The 23,962-nt window shown below is 41.6% G+C and overlaps 1 protein-coding gene across 1 annotated transcript; it reads right to left on the bottom strand.

The window, feature by feature from the left end:
- Positions 1–327: 327 nt before the first annotated feature.
- Positions 328–20,163, bottom strand: r3hdm4 (R3H domain containing 4). The gene is made up of 8 exons (XM_060941608.1): positions 20,026–20,163; positions 10,988–11,142; positions 9,431–9,549; positions 9,234–9,351; positions 8,837–8,922; positions 6,287–6,372; positions 6,120–6,175; positions 328–3,898 (listed from the first exon to the last, which is right to left on the bottom strand). Exons 1-8 carry the CDS (start codon positions 20,070–20,072, stop codon positions 3,795–3,797), a joined length of 771 nt encoding a protein of 256 aa, XP_060797591.1. The 5' UTR covers positions 20,073–20,163; the 3' UTR covers positions 328–3,794.
- Positions 20,164–23,962: the final 3,799 nt, after the last annotated feature.

The raw sequence follows: 23,962 nt of genomic DNA, 5'->3' as shown, positions 1-23,962 counted from the left end.
TTCAAGCACCACTGTAAATCAAGGGCCATAACTCTGAAAATAATAATTTCTCAGAAATTATTTTTCGAACTCAACTTAGATCATGAATAGTAATATGAGCACACAAAGGTTCATTGATGTAGCTTATGGAGTTTGAGAAAACTTGTCCAAATTGAAACGGACGGACGGAAGGATGGACTCCATTCCTATATTCCCTTGTGCACTTTGTGGCGGGGGATAATAATAATAATAATAATAATAATAATAAACCCTTTTCAACTTGGACAGAACTACATGGCTGCACAAGTCATGAGTGTACATAACAATGAACACAACATACTCCAGACGAACTTGACTGAGTATTTATTTAAATGAAGGTACAGTCAGTCATTTATGGCTTGGACCAATCAATCACACAATGATCATATAAATACGAACTCAACATACAATCAACACGAGTCATTTTCCTATTTGTTGTACAACTAAAGACGCATCCTATGGTTTATAGTGAATGATGCCAACTACCTCTACATACAACAGGGTCCAAAAGTCTGGCCACGACTGAAAAAGCTTCTACTGTGCACTCTTTTCTAATTTAACACAACAATTTTCATTACAAATTATACTTTTTACATCAACTTGTGTGAAAAGTAGATTCTTTGAAATACTTCCATGAATTTCAGAGAGTTTCCTAGAATTTGGTTCGTCCCCTGTGCTTTAATGACTGTGTACTTGAGCCGAAACGGGCTCCACAAGTTTCTGCAAAACCTTATCCATTTTAGATCAAATACACTGGAGTGTTGTCTGATCACATGCTTCAGTAGAAGAGATTAGGCATGAGGAAGATCGGACATTTTGTACAAGACAGTTAACATGATCAATATCACAAACTCGCATTCAAATCGGGACCTGGAAATAGCACAGGAACTTGAATCTTAAATATTCAACATACTTAACATTTACTTTCTATTTCAAAACCTTCTGTTTATTTCCAATTTTAAATGAATAAATCCCCAGCTTTTCAATGAGCTGTCAGACTTCTGGACCCCACTGTATATGCGTGTGTGTGATTTTATTTATTTTACACACATACAAAAAATAAAATAAAATAAAATGGCAGACAGATGTAGACCTTTAATAAAAGGCCCCAAAGGCCAGGACTTGCATCTAAAGAAAAATACGGAACACGTGGCTTCATGTGAATTAAAAACGTGTTCAATTTGTACAGAAACTCACATTCAGGAGTTTTGGTGCCTGAGAAAATAAGCAACCATACACGTACAATTTGGTTTGCAACACCAACACCCTGACTGATCAGGTCTCGCCAGATTCTTTTTACTCATACTGTAAAACACAGCAACCCTTTGTTCTGGAAATGTACAATATGAAAAACTACATCACTAACAAACTGGCATGCGTGTGTAAGGCATAATTGTAAGTGCAAGTTGGTTTGGTTTTTTGCAAGTTCATTGCAGATTGACAATAGGGGCCTTTAACATGACATCATCGTAACTGCGGATGTTGATGCGGCCATGTTGCCGGGCAAAGCTTCGTGTTTGACAACGACCAGCACAGCAGCGGTGTACACAAGTAATTGTAAGCCCAATTCAGTAAACATCTACAGATAAACTGGTAGAAGTGACATCTAAAAGAACAAATGCCAGAGACCTGTAGTGCTTTTGGATGTAATAACAGATGTGGAGAGAAGCCTGGTTTAACTTTTTCTGGCTTCGCCAGGAAGCAGTGAAGACAAGAAAAATGGCGAGCTGCAGTTAAACGGGAAGATTGGATGCCAACAAAGCATTCGCGTGTGTGTGGAGAACATTTTATATCAGGTTAGTATGAAAGTCCTGTGCACCGATTATTTTTCCTAACACTTTTTCTAGTTCAAGGCCATTCAGTTATAAAAATCCTACAGATCTAGGTCTAGACTCGGCGTACTCAAGTTAACATTCAACTTTGGTCTAGATAGTAAAGCTTTAACAAATTGCATGATCTGGCACTCAGTACAGTCTACTGGTACATACACAAGCATGTCAGACTTATTACTCTACAAAAAAACGTGGCAAATGCATGAACGTTAAAACGTATATCTGGATGTAGGCTTTGGACGCAATATATTTTATTAGACCTAATGCTTAGCTCGACTAGCAGCATGTTTGTTATGTACTGATAATGTAGACTCAGCTAAACACCATAAAATATGCTAGATCTAGGCCCTGGCTTGTTTATTACTATTAGAAGTCCATGTTTGAGCTTATCTTTGTCATAATAAGGTATTTTTCTTTATCAGGAATTTCCCATAACATTCCAGCACGAAACCTGCCTCGAAACATCAGCAGACAAAAATACAGATGCCTACCTTTAGCATCTCCGGTGCATGTTAAAGTCCAAATACTAAATAGTTCAGGATGTCCCAAATCTGGTAGCTGGTTCGCCGTACATGTTTCAAGTGGAATAAATGCATTTGTGGGTAAATTATATGGATCTGTGATGCCTGCATGTTTCAGCTTTTTGGATGTAACGCGATTTGCTGGTATAATCTAAACTTTTAATCGTTTGAGAGATTGTACTGACTGCAGTCATCTCAATTTTCATTATTAACTGTCAACAGCCGCGTTTCTTTGTTTGCCCGGCAATATGGCGGATGCTACGTGATAAACAAAAATCTGGGATGTCAGTAAAAGGCCCCTATTGACATCACATGCCTCGGAAGCTTCCTTAAGTCTAACGTCACTGCCGTCCACCATCATCAGTACCAAACGAAGACCCTATATTCGAGTTTCTGCATTGTAAACAGTTGTGTCAAGTGATGGGAGATTTTTAATTTACTAAAATGGCTACACTTTAGAATAAATGTCAAAAGTACAACATATGGCACAGTGTTTGAGAATGGAAACACCACCATTTCTACCAAACGTCATCTCATGAGCATGTGTGCATAATTAAAATATTCAATTATTAAAGCGTTAAAAATGGCAGTTAGCGATCAGTACACTACATATGGATAGCGGGTAAGGAAATAAAACCGCAAGTACTACCGAGATGAATAATTCGTTTATCCACTAACAATTAGCATGGCCAAAGTCAAAAGGATTTTCTACACTTTCTACTTTTACAGCCTCAGCTACATGTACATATGCTAGACCATTACATTCAAAACTGAAAAATCTGTACATTAATCATAATTAGTTTGAACACCATCCTCAGTATAATCTTGAGAAAGCTGAAACATGATCATACGTAGATACGTTTACACTAAAATCTATCAGGTGCGTTACTGTTGCAGAAAGAGATACCATCAGGAACGTATTTGCTAATGCTTTTTTTTTTGCAGAAGTTCCAATTATGCAAGCTTTCCGCAAGGTTTCATTAGCCAGAATGTACAAAACATCTTTGCACTTAATCAGTGTGGATGAAGCAAAAAAATAAAATAACCGACTATCACAAAGCTTAGTGCAAAGCTTTTTGAATAGCATCATGAAAATCACGATCATTTCATTTTACAACGAATTCTGTAGTAAAAGTATCATTCAAATTTACTGCTAGCACCTATAAAAGCCCTTTAGGACAAAACAGTACATCTGCCAGGACCATATTCTGTATGTATACTGGATGTTTGTGCTTTATTTAACGTCGAGATTAAGTCTATTTAAAGTCCAAGTAGCTATTAAAGAACATTGTGAGACACTCTCTAAAACAAAGCCTTTCTTTTGTAGCCGGTAGAGACCACGAATACAGACTGTTTATTTAAAGCTGCTTCTATGATTCATACTGGCCAGGTGAGGTGGCAGTGCCGGAATACCGTCCTCCTCTCAGCTCCTCTGCTCCAAATAAGCCGAGAGCAATGGCGAAGGAGGGAGGAACTCCTCTTGCTTGTTCACAACCTTTGTCTGTCGTGTGCCATTACAGTCAGTGCCTGTGATAGAAGACATGTCAGTATGTTATCATTCTGCCTATTAAGTCATGCAGTTGTCATCATGAATAGCTGCATTTCCGCTCAGGATAAAACCTGATGCTTGAACCTGACCAGGAACTCAAACCCTAGGATACAAGTCTTTGGGCTCACATTGACAGTTACACAACATTACTTTGTAGGGCTGTAACCTATAGCCAATTGGATTGGACAGATGTGCGTTCTAAACGGGCATAAATACAGATATATGAATACAAGGCGGACTACTCTGGTCGAGACTACAGGTGTGCACCAGGGCACAAAGTAAAAGTCGTGTGAGCATGAGGTTTTTAAACTTTAAGGAGTGCATAAGGAGTTATGCCTCAGTCACAACCGGCCGTACGTGCTCCTATGGCCAGTCTACGTGCAAAAAACGCGCTGATTTTCAAGCCGTAGACTGGCCGCAGAGGTTCTTTGTCGTGTCAAACAAACTCTACGGGCGCTTACGTTTTTTTCAGGTTGCAAGACAAACTTACGGCCAACGTGCGTCTTTCTCCATGAACAAAAAAACCGCAGTGATTTGGGAAACGCCAAAAATCGCACGGCCAAAAAAAAAATCGTACGTCCGGTTGTGACTAGGGCTGTAACGATATACGTATCGAAATCGCGATACGCAGAGCCACGATCCGTATCGCGATACAAGAAGGCAGAATCGCGGTACACCCTTTCAAACTTCTCCTCAGCCCAAAAACAGAGGCGCTTCCAAACTTCAATTTATGAATACTTTACTTTTTATTTAAATTACATTTTAAACTTACTTAAATTACTTTTTTTTTTTTATATCTATTAGTAAGTCGTTTTTTCGCCGACCTGCGACAATCTTCTGCGAGTCACGCAACGTCCACACTCACCACTGGCAGAGCATTCATTTCTTTTAAGCGGTCGCCATTCTGGTTGCGACGCGGGGAGCGAATCTGTAAACAAGCAGCTCATTGGCTGGCTAGGTGTGCCACAAGCCAATCACAATCACTTGACCGGAAAGGCATGCAGTGTTGCCAGATTGGGCAGGTTTAGGTGCTTTTTGGCTGGTTTTGAACATATTTTGGGGTGGAAAACGTTAGCCATATCTGGCAACACTGAAGGCATGTCTGCTTGGGCGGAAGCTTTCTGCGGCAGTTACACTTTGACACGCGAGCAATGTTTCACCATAAAAATTCCGTAATTTCCATCTGTTTTCCGCGATCACAGAAAATCATTGGCCCTATGAGAGTGAGACAGTGAGAGAGCCACCCCCCCCCCAAAAAAAAATCTTAACGGATTTACACGATTTGGAAAAATGACTTTTTCAGAACCGAAAAAAACAGAGCTTCCGGCTCAACAGTATTATTTTGAGAAATAAAACAGTCTTTGGATATACATTTGTTCATTTTTGCATACATATTACTCATTCTCTGCAGTGGTCTGAATTATTTGTTATTAAATAGTTAATGTAAGTAAGTAAATGTTAATAAGTCAAATTTACTACTTTAAAAAAACATTTTTTAAAAAATCGTGGGCGTATCGAATCGTGGGTCAAAAATCGCGATACGAATCGAATCGTGAGTTGGGTGTATCGTTACAGCCCTAGTTGTGACCTAGGCTTTATATGCGAAGCTTGCGTGACAGAAAAAAAAAGAATAAAAAGATGTTCATTAACACAAACTGTGGAACTGCACAAATAGCCACCTGGTCAGGGTGGCTGTGCTTTAAATTCAGCTTTTAGCTTATTTATATTTTCTCAGAAAACAGAACCAACTAAATATACAAGTAAGTGTTGCATCCCAAATACTTTTTACTCTTCCTGATTTAATAATACTAGTTAACTAGTAAACTGTTTCTGTGGTTGTGGGTCCGAGGTGTACACATACAGGACTGTAACTCCCTAGTGTTGCCGTTCACCACTGCAAAATATTGCATGCCATCTTTAATCACGCCAGTTTAACAGGTAAGGGATGAAGGTGCTTCCTAACTGCTCAAAAACAAGATTGTGAGCAATTTTACTGACGCTTTTCACTAGGAACTTTTGGAGTCTTCCCAGAACAGAGGGTCTGGCAGATGTGCAACCGGATCTTTGTGGATAAGACTGGAGAATGTGGGCTTAGTAGAACTCTTATTTCTAAGATAAAACTCAGAGCTCCAAGTCCCAGGATTTAGGTTCCTGACAGAAAGCTAGCAGGAGAAACACACAAATGTCTGATCAACTTACTGGCTGATGCGAGGTCCATGTACTGGCAAATGGCATGAAGCAACAGTCTCTCAAAACTGGCGAGTATAAACACGAAACATTGAATTGAACACTGAATAAACACTCAGTTTTCTTTCTTTCTGACATTTAATACAAGAAACTTCATCACTCGTGTTTGGAAAACGTACCTGTTGCTAAGTTTGGCGACGTATATAGATTGCGGGTGAGCTTCAAAAAAGGTCAGCAGGTCACTCTCCAGAAGCTCCAATGTCGTCTTTAACGGGACAGTTTATACAGTGTAAATGATATGAGCAGAGAGTACGGGATATTGGGGGTTTATTTGTCCAATAACTACAGTTTACACTGAACATACACTACCATTCAAAAGTTTGGGGTCACCCAGACAATTTTGTGTTTTCCATGAAAAGTCACACTTTTATTTACCACCATAAGTTGTAAAATGAATAGAAAATATAGTCAAGACATTTTTCTGGCCATTTTGAGCATTTAATCGACCCCACAAATGTGATGCTCCAGAAACTCAATCTGCTCAAAGGAAGGTCAGTTTTATAGCTTCTCTAAAGAGCTCAACTGTTTTCAGCTGTGCTAACATGATTGTACAAGGGTTTTCTAATCATCCATTAGCCTTCTGAGGCAATGAGCAAACACATTGTACCATTAGAACACTGGAGTGAGAGTTGCTGGAAATGGGCCTCTATACACCTATGGAGATATTGCACCAAAAACCAGACATTTGCAGCTAGAATAGTCATTTACCACATTAGCAATGTATAGAGTGGATTTCTGATTAGTTTAAAGTGATCTTCATTGAAAAGAACAGTGCTTTTCTTTCAAAAATAAGGACATTTCAAAGTGAACCCAAACTTTTGAACGGTAGTGTATAGTGTACATCGATCAGCCATAGCATTAAAACCACTGACAGGTGAAGTGAAAAACATTGATTCTCTCATTACAAAGGCACCTGTGAAGGGGTGGGATATATTAGGCAGCAAGAGAAGAGTCAGTTCTTGAAGTTAATGTATTGGAAGCAGGAAAAATGGGCAAGCGTAAGGATCTGAGCGACTTTAAAGGAACAGTCCACCGTACTTCCATAATGAAATATGTTCTTCTCTGAATTGAGACAAGCTGATCCGTACCTCTCCGAGCTTTGCGCGACCTCCCAGTCAGTCAGACGCGCTGTTACTCCTGTTAGCAATGTAGCTAGGCTCAGCATGGCCAATGGTATTTTTTGGGGCTGTAGTTAGATGCGACCAAACTCTTCCACATTTTTCCTGTTTACATAGGTTTATATGACCAGTGACATGAAACAAAGTTCAGTTACACAAATTGAAACGTGGCGATTTGCTATGCTATGGAAAGTCCGCACTATAATGACAGGCGTACTAACACCTTCTGCGCGCTTCGACAGCGCGTTGATACCTTCACTCCTCTTCGGGCACGGCCAGGCGGGCGAATGCCCTGGTCCGTCCGCCCTGTCTAAAAAAATGGTACAACTCGAGCCCCATGGTAAAACTGGGACTTTGTCATTTTTTCAGCCTAAGGCCCATGATAAAACTGGGACTTTGTCATTTTTCCGCATGAGGCCCATGGTAAAACCACACTCCAGGAGGGGCTGCCGTCTGCCTCCCAAGCCGGCTGAGAGCGCTCCTTGTCGGGCACGGCCAGGTGGGCGAATGCCCTGGTCCGTCCGCCCTGTCTAAAAAAAATGGTACAACTCCGAGTGAAGGTATCAATGTGCTGTCGAAGCACGCAGAAGGTGTTAGTACGCCTGTCATTATAGTGCGGACTTTCCATAGCACAGAAAATCGCCACGTTTCAATTTGTGTAACTGAACTTTGTTTCATGTCACTGGTCATATAAACCTATGTAAACAGGAAAAACGTGGAAGAGTTTGGTCGCATCTAACTACAGCCCCAAAAAATACCACTGGCCATGCTGAGCCTAGCTACATTGCTAACAGGAGTGACAGCGCGTCTGACTGACTGGGAGGTCGCGCAAAGCTCGGAGAGGTACGGAGCAGCTCGTCTCAATTCAGAGAACAACATATTTCATTATGGAAGTACGGTGGACTGTTCCTTTAACAAGCACCAAATTACGATGGCTAGATGGCTGGGTCTGAGCAGCTCCAAAATGGTACGTCTTGTGGGGTGTTCATTGATTCACATGGGGCACGAAGGCTACCCCAATATGGTCCAATCCCACAGAAGAATTACTGTAGCACAAACTGCTGAAAAAGTTAATGCTGGCTAAAACAAAGGCGTCAACGTTCACTTTTTCAGCAGTTTGTGCTACAGGAGCTCTTCTGTGGGATTGGACCGTGTGGGATTGCTTTCATGCCCCATGCAAATCAATGAGTCTTTGACACCCTGTCGCCGGTTCACCGGCTGTCCTTCCTTGGACCACTTTTAGTCGGTACTAACCACTGCATACTGGGAACACCCCACAAGACGTACCATTTTGGAGCTGCTCAGACCCAGCCATCTAGCCATCACAATTTGGTGCTTGTTAAAGTCGCTCAGATCCTTACGCCTGCCCATTTTTCCTGCTTCCAACACATCAACTTCAAGAACTGACTCTTCTCTTCTCTTGCTGCCTAATATATCCCACCCCTTCACAGGTGCCTTTGTAACAAGATAATCAATGTAATTCACTTCACCTGTCAGTGGTTTTAATGCTATGGCTGATCGGTGTAATTGATAGAAAAACCGAGGTCTCACCTTGGGAACATGTTTGCGTTTCAATGTTGCACGCAACTTCCGATCAATTCTTTGGAAGCATTCCTGAGCGGTGAAGGCAGGGTTCACTGATGGCAGGGGAGAGGGGAAAAAAAAAATGATTGCCAAACTATCATAATAAATGGTTAATCAAAGAATAATATGAAAAAGAATATCACTTACATACATATGTTCATTTTCTAGATGCTTTTATGCAAACAAAAGTTAAACATGTTGCTCAAGGGCCCAGCAATGGCTTTCTAACAATCACAAAATTAAAAATCTAGATCTTCTGATGTAGCAAAAATCCTTTACCGCTGAGATAGATCTGGCCACAACAAACATCGTTGGGCAATTTGTGTAATTCATGTGAATAGGTGAGGCGTGAGTGAAGCCTCACACTCTCTCTGGTCTTTTAGGGCCTTGCTGGAGTTACTCTGTCTTCTTGTCTCCGCATCCAACAGGGCCAACATTTTCTCCTGCTCCTCTCCTGAGCGGTTCATGAAGTCACTCCAGTACTGCGAGAGATGGGGAAAGGCCATTTTAAAAAGACACTATAGCATACTGAAATTGAATCACTGGAACAGGTTGTTGTACCTCCACATAGTTTCCATTGGTGCACGCTTCAGTGAAAATAGTTGGCGACGCTGTCTCGTACGCTTCAGTCTCATCTTTGGAGCACTCATCTCGCTCCAGGAGGTTATCCAAGTAGCGAGCTGTTGAGATATTTAAATAAATTGAAAAATAAAATTAGAAAACTATGCACAATCTTAAAGGTGGACTGCCTTTCAGATTTTTCAAGTTTAGGTCATAGAAATAATTTTCCCTGTCATCCAATTATTTTTGTTTAATGGACTGAAAGCTACTGAATTCGAATCACAGAATTCCAGTTTTATTAGTTTTTTTTTTTTCCCTAAATAGAATAATTAATGAATTTAGGGCCACATGGTCCTACATTCTCTGCTATTTTTTCCTGCTTTGGCATGACGTAATACAAGATACGACATGACGTGGTGGGCTTTCCCCATTCGCGTAAGGCATTGTGGGATACAAATTCGAAACAGGAGAGAAAAATGGAGGACGTGAGCGTGCGAATGAAACGTGAAAGAGCGACTCCAGTAACAGAATGCAAGAAGAAAAGATGTTATATACAAAGGAAAGGAAACGCAGGACCAAACTAATAAATATCGGCGGTCAGCGAGCACCTCGGTGTGATCAGCTGTTCGTTTAGCGACAAAACGATGGAACGGTCAGTGCACGGTCAAGGTAAACCTGTAGATGGCAGTAATGCAACACTGTGGATGCCAGCTGCTGTAAAACCCAAAAGAAGAAGAAAGTAAACCTGCGCATGCGCATACAGACCTCCTCTGTCTGCTTGACTGCGCGAAGCGAGCGATTTCATGTACATTATTTGCTCGGGAATCCGCTCAAATTAAATAACTTCCCAGCCACAGGATGGCCTGGGTTTTTTTTTTTAAAGATATGACAGAAATAAACATATCACAATGACCAAATTTCAGAGGGAACTAAATTTCACCGGTTTTATGAAATCGAAAAGCCGTCTACTTTTAAAATCAGTCACAATTTTAACAGGTTATGACATCTCACAGTTTCATCATCGAAATCATTTCACGATAAATAATCATACAAGTATACTTGTATTGTTACGAAACCATTGAGTGAGGTAAGCAATATGTACATGCTTGTTCTGCTGCAAAGCTTTTCCTAACCATCTCATCTCATTATCTCTAGCCACTTTATCCTTCTACAGGGTCGCAGGCGAGCTGGAGCCTATCCCAGCTGACTACGGGCGAAAGGCGGGGTACACCCTGGACAAGTCGCCAGGTCATCACAGGGCTGACACACAGACACAGACAACCACTCACACTCACACTCACACCTACGGTCAATTTAGAGTCACCAGTTAACCTAACCTGCATGTCTTTGGACTGTGGGGGAAACCGGAGCACCCGGAGGAAACCCACGCGGACACGGGGAGAACATGCAAACTCCACACAGAAAGGCCCTCGTCGGCCACGGGGCTCGAACCCGGACCTTCTTGCTGTGAGGCGACAGCGCTAACCACTACACCACCGTGCCGCCCCTTTTCCTAACCAAATCAGATTAAAAAATAATAATTTCAACAGCACTTACTGTTCTCTCGTCTTCTCAAACTTTTTTTACCCTTGGCTTTGGGTACAAGGTCAGAGTTGCGTATGGCCTGGCTTATAAAGTACTGCTTCCTTTTGGCTGGAGACACCCGTTTGGCTGGAGAGCTGGGCAACGAGGAGCAGCGCTCTTCTATCAGGCTACAAGGAAGAAAAAAAAAAGTCAGACCTCCATCAGTCTAGAATTAATACCTCTGTTAATAATTAAGTTGCTGGATGAAGTATGCTGACCCTGTATATACATTTATTAACCATTTTATCAAGCGAAGCTACTATACACACAGTACTGTGCAAAAGTCTTATGCACATGCAAATAAATGCTGCAGAGAAAAAAAATGCCTTCAAAAATAATGAAATTAAATACGTTTATAAACACATCAGCAAACGGGAATAAATGAAATAAAGTCATTATTTGGTGTGATGACCCTGTTTTACAATCTTTCCAGTTTTATAAGGAAATGAATTGCAAGTTTTACTGAGCATCTTGCACAACCAGACACAGTTCTTCTGGAAAGTCCGTCACATCTTATTTTTGCAGCAAAACCCTTCATTAGGTTTTTGTCTGAAAAGTGCTTCTTACAGAATATACTGCTTTCTTTACTGACAAACAAACGTTTTTGTTTTTTTCCTGTATCATTTAATTTTGTGCTGCAAAACTAATGTCTGGAAATCTAAAATATGTCTTTATACTGACTCGATAATGTAGAAATCATAAAATAAACATCTTTATTTTTTTCACGGTCCGGTTTCCATCAAATCCTGCGCTCTGATTGGCTGGCGAGCGGGTCTGTATCCTATGATACGGACCCCAGTTACGGGCCCCGGTTATGGACCTCTGGCGACTCGCTTGTTCACAACAAACATAGGAGCAATTTTTGTCAACATTTATTTTCGCATTTCTCAGGAGAATAGCATTAATTTTACAGCATGGACAGCGATAATGACAGTGTTCACAGCGAAAGCGAGTTTTACTACCCTGAGGAAGAAGAAATAAAATAAAACATTTCAGGAGAAAGCTAAAAACCTCTAACTGTTGCTAACGCCGAGCAAAAGCATGACTGAATCCTGAATGACTCAATTTTGTATAAACAGGGGACTACATAGGCGGCAAAATGTTTTTTTCCTGCCATGGAAGTGCACTTGTATACCGAGGAGGAAGCCATTTGCATTACAGCCGTGAATGAGGATTCAAAATGGCAGGTCTCCTCGGCTCGGTTTTCCCTTTCGGGCCGCTCTCGTTTTGTGTTAGAATTTGGTAAAGAAAAAAAAATTATTTACCAGCTTAAGGTCGGTCCGTATGGTGAAATACTCGGCCTTGAATACTGACCTCGGTCACGGTATTTCACCATAAAAGTTTCTACAAAAAAAAAATAGGCTGCCTAAGACTGTTTACAAGAAGCAAAGAAAAGGGACGACAAACAGTTATCACCGTTTACAAAATACGGACGAGTCATGGAATACAGATTCACATTAAAAAATAAATAAATAAATATATATAAAAATAAAAGTACAGCTCTTATTCATGGATACGTGATATTTTCTGTGAAATATCAATAGTAAATTAAATCATACAAATGCAGGTAAAATACTTTAATTATGAACTCCGACAGTCCAAACATTTAATTGTTTTCGACTTCTTAATTTGTTTTATGCTGAGATTGCAATTCTGGTGTCTCGGATGGAGCCATTTCTTGCATTTTGTACAATTAAGCATAAATCCATATTCTGGCATCCTACATGTACAATTCATATGCAATTGCTTGCAAATCTATTTGCGCATCTTTAGTCGGCCTTTCTTCCGTTTTGTTTTTCTCTTTGAGGTGATGGATTTGACAGACAGCCCGTGCCATGTCTGTGATTGCTGCTTTCGTTTCTGTGGCTACAGACTCGCTGTATAATTTATGGGCACTTCGGTTGGTTGCTTTTTACCGTCTCCTCCATCTTTTTAATGACGAAAGGTTTTGGTCTTACGGATATTTTTGTCCGCTTTATGCGATTTCCGTGCGCCTTCGGTTTAGATATAGATTTGTCACCGATGTAATGTAATTCTGTCATGTTCTTAAAGTTTGGTGACAACAGGATGTGAACTACTTTTCGAAAACACTTGTCCGTTACTCTTTTCTTCCCATTTGTTCAGATATGTAGATAACAATAATACTTCTTTAACTCTCCTGAGTTCCCTTTTAACTTTCAGGCCTCTTCACAAGAAAAACTGAAAAATAGAACAAAAGAGAAAGATAGAAACAGGAAGAAATAAAGACAAGAAGAATACAGATAGAAAAATTAATGAAAAATTCATACAAAGCAGACCAGCGTTTCTCAACCAGTGGGCCACGAAGCGCCATCTAGTGGGCCACGAACCCCCTCCGCCCCAAGTTGAAGTTAATTTTTAAAGGAACAGTCCACCGTACTTCCATAATGAAATATGCTCTTATCTGAATTGAGACGAGCTGCTCCGTACCTCTCCGAGCTTTGCGCGACCTCCCAGTCAGTCAGACGCAGTCAGACGCGCTGTCACTCCTGTTAGCAATGTAGCTAGGCTCAGTATGGCCAATGGTATTTTTTGGGGCTGTAGTTAGATGCGACCAAACTCTTCCGCGTTTTTCCTGTTTACATAGGTTTATATGACCAGTGATATGAAACAAGTTCAGTTACACAAATTGAAACGTGGCGATTTTCTATGCTATGGAAAGTCCGCACTATAATGACAGGCGTACTAACACCTTCTGCGCGCTTCGACAGCGCATTGATACGGAGCTCAGTAGGTGTTAGTACGCCTGTCATTATAGTGCGGACTTTCCATAGCATAGAAAATCGCCACGTTTCAATTTGTGTAACTGAACTTGTTTCATATCACTGGTCATATAAACCTATGTAAACAGGAAAAACGCGGAAGAGTTTGGTCGCATCTAACTACAGCCCCAAAAATACCATTGGCCATGCTGAGCCTAGCTACATTGCCAACAGGAGTAAACAGGAGTGACAGCGCGTCTGACTGACTGGGAGGTCGCGCAAAGCTCGGAGAGGTACGGAGCAGCTCGTCTCAATTCAGATAACAGCATATTTCATTATGGAAGTACGGTGGACTGTTCCTTTAAGTCAGGTACAGAGGACTTTCACGTTACATCATTGTAATTGTGGATTTGTTTATGTGGCCGTGTTGGCTGGTGAGCTTTGTGTTTACTAGCGACCGGTACAAGTGTACCGATTGCGTAGACTTGGCTAAACGCCATCAAATATGCTAGATATCGGCCCTGGCTTGTTTATTAGTATTAGAAATCCACGTTTGAGCTTACCTTTGTCATAATAAGGTATTTTTCTTTATCAGGAATTTCCCATAACATTACGGCACGAAACCTGCCTCGAAATATCGGTAGGCCTCTGTACTTTTGTCTGCCTTTAGCGTCTCTGGTGCATTTGGAAGTCCAAATACTAAAAATTGTTCACAATGTCATAGTGTCCCAAATCCGGTAGCTGGTTCACTGAACACTTTTCAAGTGGAAGAAATACATTTGTGGGGAAATTATGAACAAGGTTTTAATTTTGTCACATTCTTCCTGCTCTTAACCTGCGCCACACAGAGAGAGCACGAGCAAGCAGAATAAATAAATAAATACGTTTGTGGGTAAATTATATGGACCTATTATGCCTGCTGAAAGAGAAGAGCAGGGAGGATTGAGAATCGAGCGGCTGTGGTTTGTTTACACCCGATACGAAAATCTGTAGCATCTTAGCAACCATAGCAGAGACATGAACAAAGCCCAAAAATTCCTCCTTACCCAGTCATAAACAATACAGGATTTATCTTGTAGTGTCCTGATCCCCAGATCTTTAACCCAGCCACATATAAAACGTTGTACAGCTCTGTGCTCTTCCAGGTTTTCATCTATTTATCCGTGTAGAACGATGTCTGCAGTACCAGGTAGTTTGAGATGTCAGGGAGCTCAACGGATGGATCATTTTCTACCTGATCGGAGAAAATCCTTCTTTGTAAGCATGCAAGGATCTAATCCCATTGAGTGGTTTCTATATCCACTTCTTGGTTTTAATAACTTGCTTGTTTGCTGGACACAAACATGGCAATAAGTTCTTGTGTTAATGGACCAGAGTCCACTTTTGGATCATTAACCCTTTCTGACTGAGAATGACCTGCATGCATGGTTTGGCTTCTGGCACATCCATACAGTTTTAAATACAATACCTACAATTAAAAACAAACAGTTTGTATTTATTGCATTTACATAATCCCTGGGCTCCTATCTGTAACAGGGAATGATGCTGGATCCCATTAATACACTACAATAGATTATTAGATTCTAATAGAATAGATGAGCCAGAATAATTGGGGATTTTGCTTTAACGGGCCCCGACTAGTTACAAGTATTTATAATACATAGGGCCAAATTACTCAATTCTGACTGACCAATCAAGGAGGGCTTTTTTCCTTAACACGGGGCTGTATTTCTGAAATGCTATTGGCTAGTTCGTTGCTTGGTTACGGTAACAAAAATTAAATTGTGTGAACAAAATGGCTTTTGTAAAGAAGTTCCAATAAAATTTTATAAACCTAGAGCCTCCTATTTTCCGTTTCAAAAAACATTAAATCCCGTTTCAGAGAATTCCAGGCCAATTCCAGGGGTCGAAATTAACTTTTGAATGGACTTGCCCTCAGGGCAACCAACCCCAAAAATTTACTTGCCCGCGTGCATGTATCCGTTGCCCTACTTTTTTGCAGGTTGACTGGGTAAGTAATTTGCATAAAAAGCAATCTGGATGTCTATTATAGAGTACGCAATAAAATATTTCAACTTGTTTTGCCATTGTTTGATTACTGATTGATTGAAATAAAGTTATAACACTCATATGTGTTTGGTGTTTATTTCATCATGATGAACAGTAAAACAACTAGGTATAACTACTAGTATCTTCTATTAAACATGTTAAACAGTCAGAAAACATGTCATCATGGTCAAGTGTAACTGATCAAAGCAGAATTAAAAATCAGTCCAAAAAGACGCTTTGTTCGTTCTAGCCTACGTGACAGTGGCGCCTCGTGTGAATAATCATAATATCATGTAGCGCCATCTCGCGAACGGAAGCGTCAACTACCGCAACGAACCAAAGTCAAGGACAAATGAAAGAGAAGACAGGAAAAATAAAGTTTTCGTTGTTTCTGTTAGGAACCACAACAACTTAATTTTTCTTGGTAAAACAGACATTCAAACACAGTTGTCCGACGGACAACTAGTGATAATTTTATTGTTGCCCGAGTATGAGAATGACTTGCCCATGTCCGTCGGTACATGCTTAATTTTGACCCCTGAATTCCCTTTCAATTCCGTTTCAGACAATTTGCTTCAGGGCAGCACGGTGGTGTAGTGGTTAGCGCTGTCGCCTCACAGCAAGAAGGTCCGGGTTCGAGCCCCGTGGCCGACGAGGGCCTTTCTGTGTGGAGTTTGCATGTTCTCCCCGTGTCTGCGTGGGTTTCCTCCGGGTGCTCCGGTTTCCCCCACAGTCCAAAGACATGCAGGTTAGGTTAACTGGTGACTCTAAATTGAGCGTAGGTGTGAATGTGAGTGTGAATGGTTGTCTGTGTCTATGTGTCAGCCCTATGATGACCTGGCGACTTGTCCAGGGTGTACCCCGCCTTTCGCCCGTAGTCAGCTGGGATAGGCTCCAGCTTGCCTGCGACCCTGTAGAACAGGATAAAGCAGCTAGAGATAATGAGATGAGATGAGACAATTTGCTTCAATTATATGCTCAAATGACAACTAATAGGTGGGCCTTACAGGAGAAAAGGTTGAGAACCCCTGAAGTAGACGATATATCTGAAACGTCATCACTGAAATTAGTTTACCTCTGACTATATGCTACTCAATCCCTAATTTCTACATCAGTCTTCGGGAGAAATATGGAAACTTCACCCCTTTTGGCAAAAACAGCATTTCAGAGTTGTGTTCTCTGCGCTCCACATCTCTTATCTGCTGATTAGTTAGTATTGGCCCGACTTTATCTGGCCTCCATCATGTAGCTAGAGGTGGTGTAGTGGTTAGCATGGTCACCTCACAGCAAGAAGGTTCCGGGTTCGAACCCAGCAGCTGGCGAGGGCCTTCCTTACCCCTTTTCCACCAAATCAGTTCCAGGGCTGGTTCGGGGCCAGTGCTGGTTCACAACTCGTTCAACTTGCGAGCCAGCTGAGAACCAGTTTGCTTTTCCATAGCTCAGGGTGCTAAGGGGAGCCACGTCATTATGTCGCTGTATACGTCAGTTACGTTGCTGCGTTTGCATAAACCTTGGCACGAACATCGAAGCAACAACAACACGGAGAAGAAGCAGCAGCAACAACAACAATAATGGATGACTTCACGTTTGTACAGCTGCTGCTTCTCGTCACTTAAAAATGGCGACCTTTCATGGTCTTGCTATTGTTATCAGTCTTAACAACTCCGCCCCCCCGCTGACGTAAGCGGTTCTTTCCTCTGGCCCAGCAAAGAGTTGGTGCTACCCTGGAACCGGTTTTTCTGGCCTCAGAGCCAGTTCTTTGTCAGTGGAAACAGAAAACCCGGTTCCAAACTAAGCACTGGCCCCGAACCAGCCCTGGAACTGCTTTGGTGGAAAAGGGGCATCTGTTACCCCTTTTCCACCAAATCAGTTCCAGGGCTGGTTTGAGACCAGTGCTGGTACTGGTTCACAACTCGTTCAACTTGCGAGCCAGCTGAGATCCAGTTTGCTTTTCCATAGCTCGTGGTGCTAAGGGAAGCCACGTCATTACGTCGCTGTATATGTCAGTTACGTCGCTACGTTTGCATAAACCTTGGCGCGAATATCGAAGCAAAAACACCACGGAAGAAGCAGCAGCAGCGACAACAATAATAATAATAATGGCTGACTTCGCGTTTGTACAGCTGCTGCTTCTCGTCGCTTAAAAATGGCCATCTTTCGCAGTCTTGTTATTGTTGTTGGTCTTAACAACTCCGCCCCCCCCCGCTGACGTAAGCGGTTCTTTCCTCTGGCCCAGCAGAGAGTTGGTGCTAGCCTGGAACCGGTTTTTCTGGCCCCAGAGCCAGTTCTTTGTCAGTGGAAACAGAAAACCCGGTTCCAAACTAAGCACTGGCCCCAAACCAGCCCTGGAACTGCTTTGGTGGAAAAGGGGCATCTGTGTGGAGTTTGCATGTTCTCCCTGTGTTTGCGTGGGTTTCCTCCGGGTTTCCCTGACGGTCCAAAAACATGCAGTTAGGTTAACGTGGGGTGGCCTTGGGCTGAAGTGCCCTTGAGCAAGGTACCGAACCCCTGACTGCTCCCCGGGCGCTGTAGCGTGGCTGCCCACTGCTCTGGGTGTGTGTGTGTGTGTGTGTTCACTGCTTCAGATGGGTTAAATGCAGAGGATGTGTGAAGTATGCATGTGACAAATAAAGGCTTCTTCTTCTTGAAGCATAGGCAGATACCGTCACCATGGAGACGATCTTAGTGACGTCCGTGTTATTGTTCCGTAGACTCATAGCAACGTTCGGAAAATTTACCATCCGTGATCACGCCGTATTTTGTATCCTTTTTTTTTTTTAAATGATTGTATTTTGTCCACATCAGCCATTTATTCCTTCTGCTACAGAAAAGGACCAACACAAGCGGCTTGTTGCTATGCGACAGAGTCAGTACATTGTTATTTAACATGTAAACATGCTTTGTATAGTAGCCTAGTTTTTTTTTCATCACCAGAGCCATGGCTATCACTATCAGGGTGTATTTTTAGACCTGGACCAGAATTAGAACCGAGTTTATTGCCAAATCTGTCCTCATACAAGGTGGTTGAACAGTTAAAATAAGACAAAAAATGATATAAACAGAATAAAAAGTAAAAAAGAATCTGAAATGAGAAAAGCGGATGTGTGTGCAGGTTTGGGCCAGGACTCAGAACACACCCTGATTTCGAAATTAAAGCACATATTTGGAGTTAAAAGGTTGTTTATAAGCGCGTTTGTTGGACTCGACTGAAGCAGTGAAACACTGAGGAAACGCCTTGACCGGTTTGTTTCCTTGGCTTGACGAACTGGAGGATTTCCTATGATTTCTATTCAACAGTTTAACTAGCAGGCTGTTTATTTCCTCCCTTAATAAAAAAAAACAAACAAAGTATTTGGTAGCTGCTTAGCAATTTTCAATCCTATACATTATTAATATAAACAAACAAACAAACAACCTCTCACAAATAAAAACACAACTAAGGCGGACTAGCTTAGCAGCTAGCCGCTTTCTAATGGAGGCTAAGTTGCACAACACAAAAAATACTCACAATAGTACACTTAAAAAAAAATCTTATTATTAAAATAGTTTTAACCTAAGCTTTAATTGCACAGATAATATTCATTAAAATCACTTTAATAACCGAGCTACCAGGTTTATTACTAGCCTAGGTACTGTCTGCTAAGTGCTAGCCATCTTGTTGAAGGCCAAAGTACTGTACTTAGACAATTTATTAAAACGTTTTTAATATTATTAAAAATAGTTTTAACCCAAGCTTTAATTGCACAGATAATATACATTAAAAAACACTTTAATGACCGAGCTACCAGGCTTATTACTAGCCCAGGTACTGTCTGCTAAGTGCTAGCCATCTTGTTGAGGCCAAACTACTGTACATATCGACAATTTATTAAAACATTAATATTATTAAAAATAGTTTTAACCTAAGCTTTAGTTGCACAGATAATATTCATTAAAAACACTTAAATAACCGAGCTACCAGGTTTATTACTAGCCCAGGTACTGTCTGCTAAGTGCTAGCCATCTTGTTGAGGCCAAACTACTGTACATATCGACAATTTATTAAAACTTTAATATTATTAAAAATAGTTTTAACCTAAGCTTTAGTTGCACAGATAATATTCATTAAAAACACTTTAATAACCGAGCTACCAGGCTTATTACTAGCCCAGGTACTGTCTGCTAAGTGCTAGCCATCTTATTGAAGGCCAACCTACATATCAACAATTTATTAAAAATAAAATAAATACTCGAGTTACTTACATTATATCGGATTCTTCATTGTTGGCGTTACTGTTAAGTACAACCATCTCGAGGATGAAGTAAATTTTGAGTTCTGTAGTCAGAAGACTAACTGTAGCTGCTAAGACAAGGCAAGCGGGTTGCCAGATAGAACAAAAAACCAACTCATACAGAATTACAGTATTGCTGGGTTTCACGTGACGTCACATCCGCCTCATTAGTTATTCAAAACTTTAGCTGGTGGTCAACCAAAGCTCAGTTGACAAAGCGTTTGTACGGAGAAGCTGCATTGATCGCATGAAAAACGCCATACGGTTGCGTTGTTTTAGGTTGTTCGAATCGATCAAACCGTGAAACTGATCACAGTTTCTTCAGGGTTCGCCGTGAACTAGAGCCCTGCACTCCCGCGGGAGTCCCGCGGGACCCGACGCAAAGCAGTGCGGCGCGGGACAAATTTTGAAAGCTCATTGCGGGCGCGGGCGGGAGGGGGAGTGCACAATGCGGGAGCGGGCGGGAGAGGTGATAAGCTGCAGTCCCGCTAACTAAAAACGTGTTTAAAATAAAATTTATAAATTATTAATTTATGTCTATCATATATAATTTGTGCTGGATATTTTATTTGGCATTAATAAAAACATTTTAAGATGCCTAAATTTGCGGATGTGGTCTAATCTCGCGTACGTTTCCGATTCCTTTCCGCTGTTCCGTGTTTGAGATCTCCGATCATGGCAGACGAGCAGAGCTCCTCTAGTGAAGCTCACAGTGCTTCAGGAGTGAGTGCTGCTTTAAAAAGAGGTACATTTACCGTTAAAAAGTCAAGAATCCTGAAATCAGACATTTGGAAGTTGTTCTCGTGTACGACGCAGAGGGAAATCAGCTGCCCTTTGCTTGTTGTGATAAGTGCCAAAAGGTTCTGACATACAACGGCCATAAATCAGAGAGCTCAGCTAAGCTCAGCATGTTTAATTCCCCAAGCCAATGACAAGAATTTTCGTGAGAAATAACGCGAACGTCTGCATCATGCGGGATTTGCGGGCGGGAGCGGGACAAAATATGGCAGGCGCGGGCGGGAGCAGGACTGAAAATCATAATTCTTTGCGGGAGCGGGACTGAAAATTCTGTCCCGCGCAGACCTCTACCGTGAACTAATAAAAAAGGGTGAACGAACGCAGGATTTCACAAAAAGACGTCGAAAAAGGTGGCTTTTGAACCTCTCAGTGAAATCGAAGGGAGCCGAGTCGAAGCCTGCTCGAGTTTGCAGTGATCACTTGGTGAAAGGTCTTGCAAGTCTTCCCGCTCAGCTACATCCTTCGTGTTTTCCAAGTGCTTTTCTTGCTATGTGTCGTTATTTTACGGTTTGTTTTTTAGTCACAAGCGCTAAAGTCCCCAGCTGTTTCTTTGTTTACTCGTCACAAACTCCATATGCATGAAGGTTGCGACAAAATTCTTACCCAGCCGTACAGTTACAATCAGGGATGTAGTGGTAAAAAAAGAGGTGGGTAAATTATAAATTCTGTGATCAGGGAGAGCATGGCGCAGTAATGGCCGATTCATATTTAACGTAAGCAAAGGTGAATGCAAGGACACCATGATGCATATAGTGTTTTGCGACAACTTTTCTGATGCAACAAAGACATACACGTGTGGTGCATGCCTCTTTCCTCTTGTGTGTGTGTGTGTGTTGGAGAGAGAGATAGAGAGCATGTAGGTAACTGATTTTGCTTGTAAGCACGTGTGTGCATGCATTTCTCTGTATGCATAGTGTGCATAGGAGTGAGTGTGTGTGTATGCATGTGTGTGAGACCAAGGGTTCCCTCAGGTCTCCACTCAGCCGCTATTTAATTCCTACATTAATCTAAAAATCCCTGTTAAACAAGATACCAGAGACAATAACTAGGGTTGAGGTTTATTAAATCTCAATAATCAATTAAGAGAGAAAAATAAAGTCTATAGGAAACAGGCTGAATTATATATCAACAGTAGGCCTCTATGAAAAATAAATCACATCATTAGATCTGGCACTGGAAGAATCTTAACTTTTGTATGTCTAGGTAGCACAACACAAAACTGCAGCAATTCAAGCAAAACAAAGAATCATAACAGCACTGAACCTACAGTATTTGTAGCTACCCTACTAGTAATTTTATCACAACAGTGCCCAGAGAGCTTCTTTGTCTATTGGGTGTGCAGCGGCATGTCTGTGGATCTCTAGCTCCTAATTTTGTAGCTATACCCTACTAATAATATCACAACAGTGCCCAGAGAGCTTCTTTGTCTATTGGGTATTTTAGTGTGCAGGGCCGTGTCCGTGGATCTGTAGCTCCTCTGTGCTTCACCAGCCAAGATTTCACACTGCAAAAAATGGCCTTTCAAAAATAAGAAATAAAAGATTAAAACAAAGCATATTTGATTGAATCAGGTGAAAAAAATCTGCCAATGGAACTAGTCAAATTTGACGTGGTAAGATTTCTTAAAGTAAGATGAAAAATCTAACCTGTTTTTAAATTAAATAATTCCAAAATAAGATTGGGGAACTTATTATGCAAGATCTGATTAACTCAAAATAGTTCTTATAACAAGATTGTACTTCTTACATTTAGCCATTCAAGTCTTTTTTTTGGGGGGGGGGGGGGGGGGGGGGGCCTTTTCCACCTTTATTGGATAGGACAGTGTAGAGACAGGAAATGAGCAGGAGAGAGACAGGGAAATGACCTCAGGTCAGAATCGAACCCAGGTCCCTGGATTTATGGTATGGCGCCTTATCCACCTGAGCCACGACAATGCATTTTGGGGGCACTAGATTCAAAGATTTCAGTAAAGTTCATTTTTTCTTGAAACAAGATGAACCGCGTGGCACGGTGGTGTAGTGGTTAGCGCTGTCGCCTCACAGCAAGAAGGTCCGGGTTCGAGCCCCGTGGCCGGCGAGGGCCTTTCTGTACAGAGTTTGCATGTTCTCCCCGTGTCCGCGTGGGTTTCCTCCGGGTGCTCCGGTTTCCCCCACAGTCCAAAGACATGCAGGTTAGGTTAACTGGTGACTCTAAATTGACCGTAGGTGTGAATGTGAGTGTGAATGGTTGTCTGTGTCTATGTGTTAGCCCTGTGATGACCTGGCGACTTGTCCAGGGTGTACCCCGCCTTTCGCCCGTAGTCAGCTGGGATAGGCTCCAGCTTGCCTGCGACCCTGTAGAAGGATAAAGCGGCTAGAGATAATGAGATGAGATGAGAAGATGAACCGCATTTGACAAATGTCCAAAATGTACTTGCTTGTTTTAAAAAAAACTTGTTTTATTTTCAAAGGTGCTCCAAATAAGACTTTTTCAAGACATTTTGTTTATACAAGATTTTCAATATGGACTGTCTAAAAACTAGCCTTTCTAGCTAAATGAGGTTTTGCTTGTTGGGCAATTATGTCTTATAATAAGGGTGGCTAGATGTTTTGACTTGAAAATAGACAAATAAACTTCCTAAGATTTTTATTTTTTGCAGTGCACATACTCATTTGGATTCCACTTTATCAATGGAGGGCCATTCAGATTCACAAACATTAATGATGACACTGTCTGTATCAACACCCTACACCTCAGGGGAGCCGCAATGATGTTCGTGAAACTGAACCCTCATTCACATTCTGCATTGCTCACAGGTATCAGGCTGAGAATATTGGTCACTGGGGACAGGTTTTGAGGTATCACACTGGAGTCCTCTTTGTAATCCCTGAAGCCTTCAAGCACTTTCTTAGGGTCAAGTCTGAAGCGATGTGCAAGTTCCTTGATGCAAGCTTCTCCATACTGCTCGTGTAAGGGAACAGGCCAGTTTTCTGGATTGAGAACATTAAAGTGATCCAGCAAGTCTGTATATTGAGCAGTGTTCTCAGCTGACACACCAGGGTGTCTGCTTGAGCCAGTGCTGAACAACCTGTCCTCTAGGTTCTCAGTAAGAGACTGAAGGAACACTGCTG

The sequence above is a fragment of the Neoarius graeffei genome, chromosome 15 (assembly GCF_027579695.1).
Source record: "Neoarius graeffei isolate fNeoGra1 chromosome 15, fNeoGra1.pri, whole genome shotgun sequence".
Classification (NCBI taxonomy): Eukaryota; Metazoa; Chordata; class Actinopteri; order Siluriformes; family Ariidae; genus Neoarius; species Neoarius graeffei.
The sequence above is the reverse complement of the archived record's forward strand: the minus strand, read 5'-3'. Positions and strand labels throughout refer to the sequence as shown.

Bases quoted from the DNA above. Each gene is read 5' to 3' on its own strand.
- r3hdm4 (XM_060941608.1), bottom strand. From the start codon at position 20,072: ATGGTTGTACTTAACAGTAACGCCAACAATGAAGAATCCGATATAAT. The intron at 9,550-10,987 runs GTAAGTGCTGTT...ATATCTCAACAG, and splicing joins TTTGAGAAGACGAGAGAACA to CTCGCTACTTGGATAACCTC. The intron at 8,923-9,233 runs GTGAGGCTTCAC...CCCTGCCATCAG, and splicing joins CCTAAAAGACCAGAGAGAGT to TGAACCCTGCCTTCACCGCT.